General features: G+C 37.3%; 1 protein-coding gene across 1 annotated transcript in view; it reads left to right on the top strand.

Moving 5' to 3' along the window:
- FARSB (phenylalanyl-tRNA synthetase subunit beta) overlaps positions 1-17,822 on the top strand; it is a 35,317-nt gene that overhangs the window by 7,415 nt on the left and 10,080 nt on the right. Inside the window, exons 9-16 of the mRNA XM_059855258.1 lie at positions 834-895; positions 991-1,042; positions 2,551-2,612; positions 3,028-3,235; positions 3,658-3,738; positions 6,652-6,744; positions 7,587-7,704; positions 12,881-13,033. Of these exons, the coding sequence (XP_059711241.1) occupies positions 834-895; positions 991-1,042; positions 2,551-2,612; positions 3,028-3,235; positions 3,658-3,738; positions 6,652-6,744; positions 7,587-7,704; positions 12,881-13,033 (829 nt within the window). The remainder of the gene's footprint in view (positions 1-833; positions 896-990; positions 1,043-2,550; positions 2,613-3,027; positions 3,236-3,657; positions 3,739-6,651; positions 6,745-7,586; positions 7,705-12,880; positions 13,034-17,822) is intronic.

Below are 17,822 nucleotides of genomic sequence, written 5' to 3'. Positions count from 1 at the left end.
ATGCAAATAATTGCCAAATTCAAGTCTTTCGATATGGAAATTCTGTAACTCAAAGCTGAAGCATGAAAGCCAAGGAGCTTTAATTGCCTGTTCTTGAATATAGGTTGTGCATTCATTGATAGTTTCCTAAAGTGTGTAACTTCATGCTTAAGAGCAAAACTGCTTTTAACTTACTCTACTACAAAATGGTATGTTAACAACACAAATAAATTTGCATGTTGGGGAGTGGCTTCTAAGCAAACTAATAAATAACCATTTCTTGCTACTGCTTGTCTTGATAGTAAAAGCAAATATAATGTTGTTCTTTTATATGAAGGAAATTACACTGTCAGGCATCAAAAAAACCCCTTTATGGATTGAGAAGTTCATCTGAATCTCATAATTACATTTCATTATACTAATCTCTTAAGATATTAACTGTAAAACAAAAAGATTTGCAAAGAAGGTTATTTGATAATGTATTGTTAAACAATGCAGTCCTTCAGCCTCTCCATTCTCACTTGAACTTCAGTAAAATTACTAATTAGACAGGTTAGGAAGACCCAGTTCCAAATGGTAATAAAAACCCTGTGTTTCTAAAGAGCAGAGTTTAGAAAAGATACACAAAGGCTTCAGAACCTTGAAAACCAGATTTTCAAGCTTTTCCAGAAATGTCTGCATCAGAAGGAAAAAATTTTTAAAATTCAGTCTAATATTCTAAACTGCTAGGAAATTAAAATAGAATGAAGAGGGTGCATGATGAGATATTTCCCCTGTTTCTTTTTAAGATATTTTGTCTACTTCAACACAAGTAGATGACAGATTTCAATGTGATTGTTATGTTTGTTTTGTAGGCAAAAATTGTTCTTGATATTATAGTCACGATGTTCAGTGAATATTGTGAGAAGCCATTCACGTGAGTATAAATCTTCAGGGCCACATATATGTTAATCTCCTCATTTGGGCCATGTGTTAAAACCAGTTTTACTTATATTTTTCTGTCTCTTTCAGTGTTGAAGCAGTAGAAGTGGTTTATCCCAATGGGAAGACCCACATCTATCCGGTAAGCACAGCATTAGAATATCTCTGTGTCCTTAGGGAGAGAGATTGATTTACACAAAGTCTGGTAACAGTGACCTTGTTTTCTTTCCTGCAGTGGCAGCATCTGCTGGTTCTGAGGTGTAGTGTAAAAATCCAGCTTAGCACTTTCTCTAGGTTAGTGAGTCAGAACCTCCTCTAACCCCACGAAAAACACTTCCAGCTCCAGCTTCTCCTTGTCAAGGAAAGTAATTCTGAAGCTCCATTGAATTATGATGAGGTTAAAAATACACTATTATGGTTTAGAGTGCCTGTGATAGGAACCTTTTCAGGAACAAGTAAAGATTGCAATCAAAGATCATCATCTGTGTCTAAAGCTTTTAAAACCTACGTGTTCCAAATCAGGAAAAACGAATGCAGGAAGAGGTCCTTCAGCCTTAAGCCTATGGACAACTGAAATCAGCCTCAGCATAATGTACTTATCAGATCTGGAAGCTTTAATGCCCTTCAGTTAAAATAACCTTGTAACACTGCTTTTTTCAGTCTCTCACTGTACAAACACCAACTATGTAAATGTCTAAAAGGCAGAATGTTGACTTCAAGTTCAGTTCAGAGCCCCAGACAGATCTGTTCGCAGTAATGGAGTCTTACATTTTTATTTTCTTAATAAGTATAAAGAAAGCAATTCCTTCTGTTTCCTGAAAGTAACTGAAGACAGAGTTGAACTCTGGTTATGAACTGTGAACTCTGAGTTGAGTTCGTGAAATCAGATAGACCAAGGGAGTACAAACTGTTTAGAGGGAAAGAAACTTATTTTTGCTGAGAGGTTTTCTGGTGTCATTTTATCACAATGTCAGTTTTAATCACCAGAGGAAAGATGTAGAATCCTGAAAAGATATCCCACAAAATAGAAATCTCTGCAGCAACCAAAGCAGCTTCCCTAGATAAGATAGAGGGAAAAAACCCCCAAGATTCAGATGCTATACTTGGATATCAAGAAGTTTAGAAACACACGAAATACATAAATACATATAAAATATCTTCCTTAAATACATTGAACACTTGCTAAGTAAAATACTGATAGGTATTTGTGTGCCAATAAGGAAACAGAAAGTTTTCCTTCCTTTTCCACTTAGAAGTCATTTGATCTGTACAAGACCATGAGATCTCATGCATGACCATTCTGTGCTTTAGGGCTTTGACTTAGGATGAACTCACCAGAAACTCACCAGAAACTTTCAGTGACTCTGTTACTTGCATATATCAGAAATTATTGGAAGTTTCAATAACAGGGATTTCATGCTGCATTCACCCTTCCAGCTTAACCAAGAACAGCTTTTGCATCACATACTAGAGTATATTTTCAACAATCCTGTTCACTTTAGAATGCTAAATATAGTCTGATATTCCACATTTGTCTTCTGTGGGTGTCATTTTAGTATGGCAGTTAGAAGCTAGATTGCTGATATTGAATCCTCCTAGGTAGAAATGGCAGGAACTATATGTGCTTAAAATCTTTGTCTCTCGTTTTAGGAGCTGGCTTATCGAACAGAGAAGGTGAAACCTGAATACATTAACAAGAAAGTAGGAATCAGGTGTGTTGCTTCAAATTAAAACATAGTTTTTATTAACAATGACAAAGGTCCTAGAAGACATTGATTGTTGCATTGTTTTAAAAATGTTTAGACTTTGTAATTTTTTTTTTAATTTATCAAAAATTCAGGGGTTATCTTGGGTAATTAGATTGACTCTGTAACAGAGTTCCCTGCTTTCAGAGAAAGTGAATGATTCTTATGGCTTCCCACGACTGTTATGAAGTGAAGGAAAATGACCATCTCATGAGTGAGAATCTGAACTGGTTGTGTTTGAATGCTAAGTCTGTGTACAGTCCATAAAGCACTTACAGATTTTTCAGGATATGAGGCAATGCAGAAAAAACACTGATTACTTTACAAAACCAGTCAATACATTGTAAAATCCATAAATTACCACTCTCTTATTTTGTTTCAGTGAAACTCCATCAAGCCTGGCAAAGCTGCTGACTAGGATGTGTTTGAAGTCACACGTCACAGGGAATGGGAACCATCTAGAGGTTGAAATCCCTCCTACCAGAGCAGACATTATCCATGCCTGTGATATCGTAGAAGATGCAGCAATAGCTTATGGTTATAACAACATTCAGATGGTGATTCCGAAAACGTACACCATAGCTAATCAAGTAAGATTGCCCCTTCAAATGAATGCTCTGTTGTCAGTAAATGACTGCTGCATGCCAGAAGGGCTTTGGGGAAAACAGAACCTAGGAATTAAATATTTTGACATGCTTTGCCTTGAGAAGTATTTACCATGGATGGGATACAAAACAGATGCCCCGCTGATTTGAATAATTCTAAGACCAGTGGTTGCTGGTACTTGAAAAAAGACAGGGTTTAAGTAGGGAACCCGTATTAAATCTCTAATTGGGAGATTCATTTCCTCAGGCAAGCCTAAAGGCAGCTGGCTAATGCTTTCAAAAATTTTAAGCACACAAGCATAGTCCCTCCCAAGTGAATTCACCATCATGTAACAGGCAGAATCACCTCGGGAAAGAATAGCAAAATGCTTTTAGATGGAAGCTGAAATTGTTCTGTTTCATTTTAGCTCCCCCTCAATAAGCTTGCAGAACTTCTGAGGCTGGACCTGGCAGCTGCAGGATTCACTGAAGCACTCACTTTTGCCCTGGTATATTACATTGATTTCATATCTTTCTTACTTGCGTGTTGGAACAGTGATGCAATCAAAACTGCAGAGGGTGGTCTGAGGATATGTTATTGTATAAATTTATCAGTATCATCCAGTACTGTTTTGGCAGCTGATTGTTTACTAGGGCTTTGGAATCACAGTATAATATTTGGTGAGTTTGTAGGTCAGAGAAATTAAATGAGTCACTGTTAATGTGGTATGCAGTTCTAAGTACAGAGAGGGAAATAGCTGCTGAAGGACTGGTTTTAGTTTAACTTGATAGGATGAAATTGTAAGACAGCAAATCTCTCTCAAGACTTTGGTCACCAGATGTGAAATTCATCATAATTCAATAATCTGGAAAAACAACATGAAAATATAGTACTTTCTGGTGGGTATTCCTACAGTGTATTGAGATTTACCTGTTTCTATATTTTTCTTTAGTATTGTCACTTGCCCACGATTCCTTTGCATTCAGTCTGCAAAGAGCTTATTTTAAGAACACCCATAAAAAAGTTACAATGCACGGGCACTAGGGGGACATCCTTTGTAAATTTCACCACAGGTAGGGTTTTGAATCTAGATAACAAATAGATACATGGTACATTGATAACAAATATAGCTTAAAAATATAGCATTGTTGTCACTGGTATTCTTTTTTACAGCCATGCCAGTAGTCTTTGACCAAGAATTAGGACTCTGCAGCAGCAAGTGCCACTCTGGTACTAACTGATGCCATAATTTGTACTATTATACAGCAGGATCATTGTGCTAAAACAGAATGTACAGTAGGAAACATCTTTGTCATGGCCACTTGCTCATACCCTGGATCAGAGAACCTGATCTGCTATTAAAAACAAAGAAGTTAAATATGCTCCTATGCCCTCCAAATATATATGGTAACTATCCCTAGCTGGAGACTGCCATAAGCAGCTATTGAAAATATACTATATATTTTAAAAAATCCTTTCTGTTGCAAGATCAAAGCCTTTGCCTAAATGTCCAGTTTGTGCACATTTTAGCATATGGGGAGCTACCATCACATATTCTGTTAAAATCTCTGTGGAACTTTTCAACTTCTTCCTGAACCTAAAACTTACTAGATGGCCAGAGGTATAAATCCTTGAAAGTACATAACCTCTTAAGAGAGAGTGATCTGCTCACTGATTATTTTTTACTAATTTACTCAAGTATTTTAAGATGTAGCATTTAAGGCTCCTAAAAGACTTCTGGTAGTTGAAAGGTTCAGGTATTGCAACCAGATTTGCTAATTTGGATGGGCTGCATAAAATTTTAACACCTTCAGATTTTAAAAGCAAAATTTGGTCTTGTTCTGAAAAATATATTCCAGTTTTAATATTTGGTTATTAACTCATTTAAGTAGCCAGGACAATAAGTAGTATTGTGCTGCAGTGCTAGTATTGGACAGAGGTATTCAGGCCTGTGGTTACTACCATGTTGAGGAAACAGTACATATAGTCAAGCTTTTAAAGTTTTTCTTTATTCATTAATGTTATTATCCAAAATTAATATTTCCTAATTCATTATTCATTTTTGAGTGCTGCACTCTTGCTTGATTCTTTGAACACATAGTTCATTTTTTTCAGCACCAAAAACGTAATATGTCTGGAATATTTACTACATTACATTGCTACAACTGAGAACCTTAATGAACTGCAACAGCAGAATTTTGAAGGTCATGCAGTGTGTCATGGTATCACATTTCCTATTTGTATTTTTGCTGTGGCAGGATGAAACTCACAGTCTGCTCTGTCCCCAAGACTTTATTAAGTGAGGCTTATGACTTTGATATAATTTATGCTACAACATTCTGTACCCCAATCTTATATGACAAACACTGCTTATGTGTTTGTGCACTCAATCTGTTTCTTGGGTAGAGCCTCAAATTACATTTGTACACAATAATGTTGCCTTCTGTGAGGAGCTCCAGTTTAGGCAGAATCCATGTAGTTAAATCACAGTAACATGCTGAAGTTTAGATAGACATCTGAAAACTGTTTAACACAGTTCTCTCCTCCTAAGTTCAGCATTCTTTGTTTTATTTGGGATTTTAAAAAAATGATTATTCAATAATCTACTTTTTCAGATGGTATCATCTGCTCATTTTTCTCACAGTTGGTCTATCAACACACTTTGTGAGTGCTGCCACTTCTGGGAGACTGCAGTACACAAGCAAATCCTCAATTACATGCCTAGTCTGCTACTGGTTTCTTTATTACTCTAATAAAGCTATAAATTCTGGAAATCTGAAGTGTGGATCTTAGAAGTAGCATGTATTGCAGTATGTGACAGACATTGGCTGAGCCTGATAAAGTGAATGCATATTGTTTTACTAACCAGCTTCAAAATACACCTTTAGAATACAGGCTTTGAAAACACTTCAACCCCAAAAATTAAACAAACTACAAGAATCTTGCACAGCTCTGAAAACTGAAGGCTGGGCCATACGAGCTGGTTTTCATAGACAGTACTGTACTGTGTGTAAGTGTTTCTGAAGGGATTGTTTTACTTTTTGTGAAAGAACAGATACCAGTCCCTCTACAAGTGCTATTTTCAAAATAAAATACTTCACCCACTCCAAGTCAGGCTGCAGAATCTGAGCCTGTTTTTAAAATAAATGACAACAATGCATGACAGAAGCCTAAATAAACACTTGCCTTTTTTTTTTAACCCAGCTTAATTTTATTTAGCAATTAACATTTATAAATAAACCAGTTTGCCTACTTAGTCTTAAGACTAGGGCTTAATTTGTATTATAAGTGTTAACGTGTGAGAGGCCATATTATGGGGCAATGCTACAATTCTCTTGTTCATTCTTGAGATCAGATTTCATCATTGGCTTACTGTCTATTTTAACCACTTGACCTTGAAATGTTTTTGTCTCATTTTCAGTGTTCTCAAGAAGATATTGCAGATAAACTTCGCTTGGACATCTCTGCAACAAACGCTGTGCGCATAGCAAACCCCAAAACAGCAGAATTTCAGGTGACATCATTTACACTCTGAAAGCAATATTTTCATGGGGTCTATATTTAAAAAGGAGAGAAAGAAACCTACAGGAAATAAAATTTATAAACTACAAGCATGCATGTCCTGCATTAAAGAGCTTGTGTATATTTATGTGCTGAACGTGTCATCTTCTGTTACTGCACTGAGAAATCTCTTTCCAGTGTGAAACACTATCAGCTTTTCAAGAAAGCAAAATACCATGCCCTGTGTGGCAGAATGTGGCAAAACTGAGCACTCTTATTCAGAAAATCCCAGATGGTTGATCAGCTCCCTTATCTAGAAAACCTGTTCAGCATAGAAGGAACTATTAGACTTGGCAATCTCTAAACATCCTGAGATTTGGGTAGGAAGCATTTGGGTTGGTTTTTTTTTAAAATATTGATCATTATTACTCTTGGTTTGATTTTTTTAATTCTGTGATGCTCTTGAAGTATTTTAGTACTTCTTTCTAGATCATTTGATCTTAGCTAGAGCAGACTTAGAATTTGCCTTTTGTATAAGTGAGAGTAAATGTATGGGAATTTTTTTCACTTTCTGTGTTTTTTTCTATGCTGCACTGCAACTCAGCCACCTGTGAAATGGTACCAGTTCTTAAGCTCACATATAAACTCTTAGAGAAAATACAATATATACCATATGGAGAGAATGTACATTTCCATGTTTAAAAATTCTAAATCAAAGTTGCTTAAACATAAGACATAAGTGCAGTATTTGCACTTGACTACTTTTAAATTCTTGTTATGAATGGGCAAAACAAAAAAAAGAAACTAGATATTTTGGAAGGTATTTGACTTGCAGCATCTCTGTTTGTCCTGCAGGTGGCACGTACAACCCTCCTTCCTGGGCTGCTGAAAACAATTGCTGCCAACAGAAAGATGCCCTTGCCTCTCAAACTCTTTGAGATTTCTGACATTGTAGTAAAAGATCCTAATACAGGTAAGAAGAGAAGGTTCCTCAGAATCTTTGGTAATGGAAATACATTTGCATACCAAATGGTAATAGTAAAGGAAATCTGTATTTCCTTTAAAACAGGCATTTCCATAATAATAGTAATTCCATACTACATTTGTATTAATGTGCACAACACAAGATTTAAGAGCTTGGTTTACGGGCTGGGCTTTAGAGTGGCTGGAAACCTTGTTCATTTTAAATGCTCTCTCAAAAGTACAAGGAGATACACTGCAACTGCTTTTAGGCATCTAAATATTCCTTAAAATCTGTCACATGTACTGAAAAACTGCAAGCATAAACACAAGACTAAAAAATAATCTGCTCTAAATTGTTTGTGTTGATGTGCCTGTTTTTCTTGCTCTTAATCTAGTGCTCCTTCATATTCTTATCAGGAATGTAATTGATATTCTTATCAGGGATGTGTCTCATGAGAGAACCTGCTGGTAGTGTTTGCAAGTGGCACAAACCCTGGAAAGCAGAAATACCAAACAGTTCTAGAGCCTGCTTAGGCCACTGCAGTCTCAGTCATGTGCAGGGCTGTGCCAGCTGGAAAGCAGAATGTCTCAAGCCTGGGAAGAGAAGGTTTTATTTATAGGCAGATTCTATCCCAGAGAGCAGTTATTCAGAGGAAGATTTTGGGGTCAGTGTGTCTCAACATGAATCCCTTTGCCATCATCTTTAAACAGGATTGCTTGTATTTGTTCTCCCAAATTCTTCTCTGAGAAGCTGATATCTGATATGAAGAATGAGATTGGTAGCAGAGATACAGGGTAGAGAATGGAAAAGTCTGTGTAAAAAACTGTATCCATAAATTAAAAGCTGCACAGTATAAAATTTCCTCTCATTAATAAAAATATTATCCTTATCTTTCCACTTCATCCAGCTATGCTAAGATAGCTTGGCTGCCATAACCATGTAGCCTTAATTGTTGTAAGTGAAACAGGCAAAGCAGCTGGTTCACTTTCCAAAAGCTTCAGTGAAATCCCTTCTGTGTTTTAGGGCCTCTTTACACTGATTTCACTGTAGATGATCAAAATTTCAAATTACCTTTATCAGGAAAAATACATCACATAAAATGAACTGTAAAAATGGATTTTTAAATTATAAAAATTAGCCTAAATTTTACTGATTCATGTCTTTCTCTATGGTACTTTGAGAGAAAAATAATGCCCAAGCTACAACTTTTGGGAGGAGTTGAATGAAGTTTTGCCTCAGTAAAAAGGCTGACCTTACTTTAAATTCAGTGGTAGCAATGATTCTGTTGTTTCATTATTGCTTTTCAGATTTTACTGGTGGTGTTTAAAATATCTGGAATCTGCAAACCAAAGTTTTATATAAGGGCGAAACAAAATGGCAAGTAAATTGCTTTGGTGATGAATTTAATTGGTAGATTACTTTTTTTCCTTTTTGAAGGAAAAAATAGCCTTGCCAAGCAAAACAAGGAGTTTTAGCAAACCATGTAGGCTCTTTTTTATTAAATACAGACAGTTTGGTGGTGCAGCTCTTTCCTTGTTGGGCATGCAGTTAGCTAGAATGCAAAAAACATGGGACAGATGGCAGAATAGCATCAGCATTCTATAGAACCAAGAGTGGGGCTGCTTATCTTGGACTAAGGAGCACATTTAATCTGGCATTATAAAGTTTATTAATTAAATGGTTAATTTTATTTCAGGTTTGTCAAGTGCAGCTCTCGAAAGCTTTCATTTATGTAGATGGCTGCTTAACAGTTTTATAAAGAATGATTTTATAGTGTACTTAATTTTGATGGGAATCATTGCAACAGACAAAGACTTGTGAGACAGCAGCTTTGTGCTGTCTGCTCTTGGGCAGCCCTCTCATGGACTGAGCCCTTGCAGACTGTGAACAGTATCTGAAATGGGTTTTAATCTTGTGTTTAGAATCACTACAGTCTTTCCCAAATTGACTTCCAAAATTAAACTTGCCTAATAAAAAGTTTGGAGGTGGGGGGGTGGTGGAGAAAGGCAAACATGGAAAATGTGGGGTTGTCCTCTCACATATGGAATGAGATTTCTTGCACAAGGCTTATGTCATCAGACTGACTTAATTTAATTTTATTATTTCATGATTTTGGCATGCAGAATTCCCAATTAATAATTTCAAAAGTATGGGTCAAAAGAGTACTGACATTAACTGTATTTGAAATGGCATCTTACAGTGATCCATGTGTGAATGAACCAGCTTTTAAACACTCTGGGTTTTCATAAAGTACACAGAACTTGTGCTTACCAAGGTGAACTAAACATACTTTTCTTCAGACTTACCTGACAAAGTTTTGATGTATTAAATTAGCAAAATGTGTGACAGATTTAATATACTAAATGGAACCACATCTGAGCAAAAATGGCTTTTCTCAGGGCAGAAGGAAATGTGCTGATTTTGAATATGTTGCACAGCATTTCTGTGGGTAATTTGTAGCACTAACCTTGCTAGGTAATCACTTCTGTAGGATGGGTACACTAGTTTTGGGTAAAAATCAGCACCTTTACACCACCAGGCCTAAGAGAGAATACCCTTTTTCTCACCACAACAACAGAAATTAATCCATTAGAAAATAATCTCTGACCAATGATCTTGGAGAGTCTGGCAAGCTTATGGTAGAACACATTTGGCACAATTTACATCATCTGTGAATACAGCTGCTGCCACCTTTTGAAGCATATTTCCAACTGTCTGGAAGTGTTGGTTTTCTGCAGAAAATAGTTTGGGAGGCTAAAAGACAAGTTTGCACGAGCAGGTGTCCCTTTTCAGATCACCAGGTCATTTTTCTGAAGCAGCTCTAATTTTCAAGGGAACAGTGTACAACGTTGCTTTATCTTCCTCTGCACTCTTCTGGCTCACATATTCCTCAGCAGCTGCCCATCCTTTGGATTGTTTTTCAGCAGCATCCCCAGGAAGTGCTTTGAAGTCTCAGAAATATATACACACATATATATATTAAAGTATAATTTGGGTTGACATACTTGGCAAGCTCACTTGAAAAATAGAAATGTTTCATGGCATGACATGAGAGCTCTTAAGTGACTTATAAAGAACTGAAGCATTTCTAACATCTGCCAGCTTTTGCCTGCAATTCCCAGTATCTTTTTTCCTTCCTATCACTTGTGGTGAATGAACTTCCTCTGTTGTGAAAGAACTCTGTAAAGGAATAAGTTTTATAACACTTGAAAAAAACAACCTTTCCTTTACCAAAGAGTCCTAAAATTGAAAACATGAGGTATAAAAAATATTGTGTATGTTTATTTCTGATGCTTTAGGTAAGAACTCTGGTCTGAAGGCACCATTAACTATCTTAATCATAATGAAATTAAAATTCAGATAGTTGTCACAAAATCTGCTACCATAATTACTCACAAAAAAAAAAAATTAAAAGGAAACCATTCTACTGAACTGCTTGTCCAAAGAACATGGTGTCTTAGGGGAGGAAAAATCAGATTTTTCTATTCTGTTGCTCAGTATAACATGAAAATAAATTGTTGACTATCTATGACTGCATTATTTGTTGGTATCTTAGTAGAGCTGGGAAACAGAGACACATGACTCACAGAGAGAGCAGCCAGAGTGCTCAGACCCAAAACCAGACACTGCATTTATTGATATCTTCCCCCGTAGCCTTTCCTTTCCTGTGTTGCCATTATAACTTCAGTATTGGATTCTCCAGCATTATTTAACACTGCACATTATTATAATGACAGGAAAAAAACATAGAGTGACAAATTGCAGACTTACTGCCACAGTAAGTTCAGCTTTCAGTGACTGATGAGAGAACTTGCAGCTGTGGTACTGAGTAGCTGCCCTAGAAGTTTTGAATGATTTCTGCCTCAAAAAGGCTGAGCTTTCATCTTGTGTTTAGGCTCTGCTTCTGTGTTTTAACCTATTTCTGGTCACTTGATAAATGTTTTCCTGTTTAGTTCCTGACAGACTTTTTGTCACTGAATGTTTAGTTGGAGCAAATAAACAAGATGTACATTTCATTTAATTTCTAATTTCTCGTGTGGTGGATTAATGCCCTGACTGTAACTCCAGCTAGAAGTGCTTGTCAGGGCAGAAGCAGGAGAGCTCCTGAGGCAGAAGTGGGTAATGCTGCCAGAGGGCTCCCCTGCTCTATGGCCAGGAACAGCTCAGGGACTTCCCAGAATAGATGTGATTCTTTGTAGTAGGAAGCAATGGATTTATCAGCTATGGACTCCATCTGCCTCCTCAGAGCTGTGCAAACTCCTGGCATCCACAAAAATCTGTGGTGAAGAGATTTCACTGCTTAACTGTATGCTGCCTGAAAAACCCATTCCTTTTCTTGTTTTTTTTGAGCTTGGTTCCTGTTGACTTGGTTCAAATGCTGAAACCCATGATTAGTAAAGCCTGAAAAGCCTCACTAATCCCAGACAGTGTGCATTGCAGTGGGGTAGCCTCAAGGTACAAGTGTAACAACATGCTACTATATACTCATTTAAAAAATTTAAAAAAAGGGGGAACATGTTTTGCTGAAATCAATGTCAGAAGGCATAAGGCAGGGGTTTGACTTAAGGAATTGTCCTAAGTGGGAAATGCTTATGTCACTGTTTTGGGTTTGTGCAGTGCAGCACATTTTTCATCATCACTTCGTTGTAGGGATGTCCAAGATGATCCCAGAAAGCATCAGCTGTGATTTGGGAATCTGTGAATTAAGATCTTTTCACAGATCACCATGCTAACATTATTACACTCATTTCTGGTTGTGGGCTGGTTGTTTTGTGCTGGTAGTTGTTCTACAGCTGAGCTCTATAAATATTTAGCTTTCCTACCAGCATTACAAGCTTCTCCATGCCTGCTGGGCATTTGCATTTTGGCTTGTCTATTATAAATTTCTTTAGCACTTTGCTTTACACTTGGTACCTGCCATTGCAACCTTCTTTCCTGCTCAAGGCATAGGGTACTTTAAATCTTTCTTTACATTTCTGAGTGTGAGAGTCCAGTGGGTTAAAAAAATTCCATGATTTCCTCAGGCTACATGGCAGTCTGTCATAGAAGCCATTTTACATACTTATTTCTCCTTTCAGCCACAAATGCCTCACAGGACAGCAGAAGAATAATGATACAAAAGGCAAGGTTAGTTAGAAGTGTGATAAAGTTTCCCAGTTAACATAATTGCTTCCTTCTTCTGCAGATGTAGGGGCAAGAAACTACAGACATTTATGTGCTATTTATTACAACAAAAGCCCAGGCTTTGAGATCATCCATGGTTTGCTGGACAGAGTCATGCAGGTCCTGGAAGTACCACCAAATGAAGAGAATGGCTACACCATCAAGGCAGCTGAAGGTAAGGAAGAAAGAAATACAGTGTACAGCAGAGGTTGTTATGGAACTTAAGTGTTCCCCTACAATGTGAGGAGAATTTTTGGTTCTGCTCAGCAGTAGAAACTAAGGATTAATATCATTATATGTGCTGTCATACTGCAGCATGATGGAATGATAGTGAAAAGGCATTGTCTGCATTCACTGATTGTAGAATGGGATTGCTGTCTTTCTGTGAGCTACCCTGAATAGCTTAATGTAGTTTGTGAGTTCACAGCTTCTTAAGGGAATTTATAATATAGCATATGCCCTGAGCTTCATGGGCTGTTTATAACAATATAATCTGCTGATGGCAATAGGGTAAATAGGAATTCACTGAACTGATGAACATGCCAGACACCCACTGTATTCTCCTTGGCTAACAGCCTGGAAAAGGCAACTTCTTACACTTTATCTTTTAGTTTCTAGCTTTATCTGTAGGGGTTTTTTTTATAGGTACCTTTTATTTATACATTCATGTGAAGACATATGCCTTATATATCTTTGGTTCAAAGAGCTGCTGTCTTTGAGACTGACCCTGCTGCTTAGATAGTTGTATAACAGCCCTCTTCCTTCTCCACACAGGGTGAGCTGCACATGAATTAAAAATAACACCCTTAAATGCAGAATCTCCTCTGTGTATGTGCCTGTACATGTAAGAGAGAAAGCAAGCAGGCTGACCTGATTCCTTCATTGCAAGGATACAGGTTGATGGAAGAGAGCAGCACCAGCAACTCATCTATTCTGCTACCTAAAATAACAGTGTAGAAAACACAGAATAGAAAAGCACGGCTGCAGGGAGGGCAGCTGTGATTCTACTTACATGTCATGCAGTGCTGTTCAGAGAGAGGAGACACTGACTCAAACTGACTCAGCCTGAAGAAGTGCCTCCATTCTGCACTTCCTGGAACAGTGGCACTGACACAGGGGCCCTGGCAGCCTGACCCAACTCTGCTGTTCGTAGAACTTTATTGAAACTTTGGTAGGTGTCTCCCTGTTCTGCAGTGTGCTGCCAAGATGCCAAACAGAACATTTGAGCTAAGTGGTCTTCTGGCACTCCTGTGCACACTTGTGTCAGACATATTGATGCTTTTTTTGAGAAAGTACTGTTTTGCTCAGTATTTTTCAGGCAGACTCTCAATGGGCTTGTTAGAATATTGTTAACAGGATGCCCAGGTTGACCAGAAGAATGTTTAATACAATTATACTTCTGGTTCTAATTCTATCATGTAATAGCAAAGCCTCTTGTTTGGAAGGGGGGGTGTGGTAGTGGGGAGTTAGGAAGAGCCTTTGGGAGTTGGGTACTCAGCTGCCATTGAAGTCAAACTGCAGTGTTCTATTCCTATTCCAAACTCTTCTGTAGCTGCTTTTTGAATAGACATACCAAGAGCTGACTTTAGTACTGAAAAATATTTGTAAGTGTTTTATAGTCTGTGTTGCAACATGACAGCTGATTTCAAGAAACTGGAAAAAGGCCTCGAAAATAATCCTAACACAGGAAAGAAGTTATTTCTAGAAATTAGTGCTGCTCAGTATCCCTGATGCTGTGAGATTTACAATGCTCACTCAAAATCCCTGCATTCCCATGACATTACTCCATGACACATTTAGTGCAGAGGGTGGATTATGCCCTGTCATGTGCAATATATTACAAGCAGTTTGTGGCTTTTGTTTAAAAAAAAAAAACAAGCATCTACTACTTTGTTTCACCAGTGATTCAGAAACTCTCCTGGGATGGCACATGGATTCCTTGCAGTTGTCCTGACATTGGAATTTAACCTTGCTATCAATGCAGATGGCTGATACTCTGGTGCCATAGCAAATGCAGTGTCACTGCACCAACCTAGCTTGAGACCTTCACTGCAGAGATGGTTGAAAGTCAGAGTAACTTGGAGAATTTTGTTTTGGTTTTTTAGTGGTTGGTTTGCTTATTTGTTTGTTATTTTTGGTTTTTTTAAAGTTGCTTCACAATTTGTCAATTGAGCATGTGTGAGGGAGGTGCCAGCAGATGATGGCGTAGGTAACTGCTCAGTGAAACAAAGATACCCTGTAGCATCTTAAAGAGACCTCGGGATACTGAAATAATTCATAAGAGCAGAGCCAGTTACTTCAGAGGTTTGAAATCAGGACATTACACATGGCAGATTTTTAGAGGCATCTGCACCAAGCTGTTTTATTGCCTGTGCCAAATTACAAATTTGTACTGTGAGAAATAGGTTTATCCTAGGGCTCTGATTTAGAGAGATTTAGAGGCATTGTCTCTGTCCATAATCTTAAACAAAGCTTGAGACCAGTAAGCAACACAGTGTAAAGGTAGGGTTTAGGCCAGTTGTTTTTACTCCTTGTGTAACTGATGAAAATAGTTCCACTGATTATTGAAAAACAATACAGGGAATAAAATCTAGCTTTAAATGAGCAGCAGAGAACAGATAGAGATGTGTTGGACACATATTTGACACTTTTCCAAATTCCCTCTGGAAACTGAGATGCCTGTGCTGGGGTCCTGCTTGGTCCATATGTGCAGTGATGGTCATTTGAGCTCCTTCTGTTCTGCCAACACCTCAGTGCCCTGAGATTTGACCTCAAGGTCAGAGTGGTTTTGCCTCTCTAGCAACACCTGGGAAAAAAAGTACAGATGCTAGAAAAATATGGGTGAAATTGTGATGTTCCCCTGGCCTTTGCACTGTGCTTTTGTGTAATCTGAGCTAGGTAATAAATGGAGAAGAGCTGCTTACAGCAGCCTTAAGGAAGAGAGGCTTTTGACTGACTGAATTTGGGGATTTCATCATACATTTGACACTCAATGCTTTCCACTTTCTTAAAAGTTACTAATGGAACCTTCTTATTGCCACTAAACATACAAAATTAAAGTTTTAAAGACAGAAGTCTGAAGTGTTCCCCATTGCTTTAAAATGCACAGAATTAAATTTTTGACAGTGAATCCTACTGGCCTAGAAAAGCATTCTGGTTTTTATCTTTGTTTTATGGCATAGGCATCCATAATCAAATATAGATGGAAAAAATATGATCAATCCTCAAACTTGTATGTGCTCCATAATAAAAAAAAATATTGAGACTTAACCATTCCATACCATTAATAAAATGTAAATATCAGTATGGATGTGTATGATGAGAAGGTAAATAATTTTTAAAATATAAAAATACAGGTAGAAAGAGACAACAAATTTAGTTATGTGTTTTCAGGTAATTTCATAAAATGATTTCATTTTTAGTTCAGTTTCATTGGTTTTAGTTCCCTTGAACTAGAGGCATTATTAATTGGAAGATATCCTTAATTCCAAGTTCTCTTCAGTGTTTTCTGCAATGTTTTAGTGATCTTGTGCTTTTGCATGACCATGTGAGGTGACAATTTTCTTCCAGAGATCAGGACAACAATCACAGGAGGTGATGCTAATCATGGGGTTTGGGTCCATAGTAAAGCCTTACTTCGGCTGAAAAGAATAAAGAAGGGCTTAGGAAATCCTGGCAGTGGATTATATATTAGAGCCTTCAAAGGAGGGGTGTCAAGTGGAAGGTGTAATTATCTTCACTCCTAATGTAACATTTAAGAGTCCCTTTTTTAAGGAAGAAACCCCTGGTTTGGCTGTACCTTTCAGGAGTCTTCATACTTGGCACATGGAATTTAACTGAGCACAAACTGTTTGAAAAGGGAAGATGATATCCCTGTTTTATCAAAATGAAACAACTTGACAGGTTCACAGAAAAAGTTACAGAGAATCTGCACATGGCTACTCCTCCCCTGTCTGCCCCACTGTCCTCCCTGACACAACTGAAATAACAATCTCATAAAAATAAACACCTAAAGAGAATCAGCTTGTGACACGAGCTTCCTTTTTCTGCAGTACTGATTCTCAGGGATTTCAGCTACCTCTTGAATTTATTAATTTTTTTTTACCAAATATTCATGCTATCCATTCTTTTAAGGTAATGATCAGCTTAGCAAAGCTGGGAAGTCAGCCTATTTGTGTTCAATGTGAAATGTGTACATAATAAATACTGCTTCATTCAGTAACTGACAGTTGTCTTAAAAAAAAACCAAAAAAACAAAAAAACCACCAGAAGAAGTTGCACTCCCTTCTTTTTACTGCCCTTATTTAATTAAATGAAAGGTGTGGTGAAGTGTAGAAAATTTTAATTCCACAGTAAATCATAGTAATAGCTTCCCATTTAGTAAGGTTCAGCTGTGAAATTAGAGGTGTAATAGTTAGCTCCATAACTAAGAACATCAATAAACATTGGCTTTTATAGTAATAATTACACAATAAACAACTTTAAAAGATGATTTACACCATGAAACTCAATTCACAAGACAAGAGGAGGGAAGTCTGGGACTAATTCCAAGTTAGAGGTATGGAATTGAACTGCAGCATCTATCTCTAGTGATCAGCTCAAATTGGGAGACTGAGCTATATGCAGATATTTATTGCCTATATTGAGCTTGGCTTTATTAATACCTGCCTTATTTTAAGAAATTGTAGCTTGATTGCTCTTAATGGCAATCCTGGCCTTTCAGCTGCCTGTCTTGGCAGCCTTTGCATTGGTCACAAATGTCAATAATTATCTATTTACTCACAGATAACTAAAGGAAATGTGCCAATTTAATCAGGCCTCCAAATATAATTTCTGACATACTGGGAGGTATCAGACAATTCTTAGTCCACTTAACTGGCATTCTTAAAGTGCCATTGCATAGTGTTTCAAATTACAAGTTTGTAGATAATCACATTTGTTTGAAAACATCCATTCTTAATTAA

The sequence above is a fragment of the Haemorhous mexicanus genome, chromosome 10 (assembly GCF_027477595.1).
Source record: "Haemorhous mexicanus isolate bHaeMex1 chromosome 10, bHaeMex1.pri, whole genome shotgun sequence".
Taxonomy (NCBI): Eukaryota; Metazoa; Chordata; class Aves; order Passeriformes; family Fringillidae; genus Haemorhous; species Haemorhous mexicanus.
This window is presented reverse-complemented; position numbering and strand designations above follow the sequence as displayed.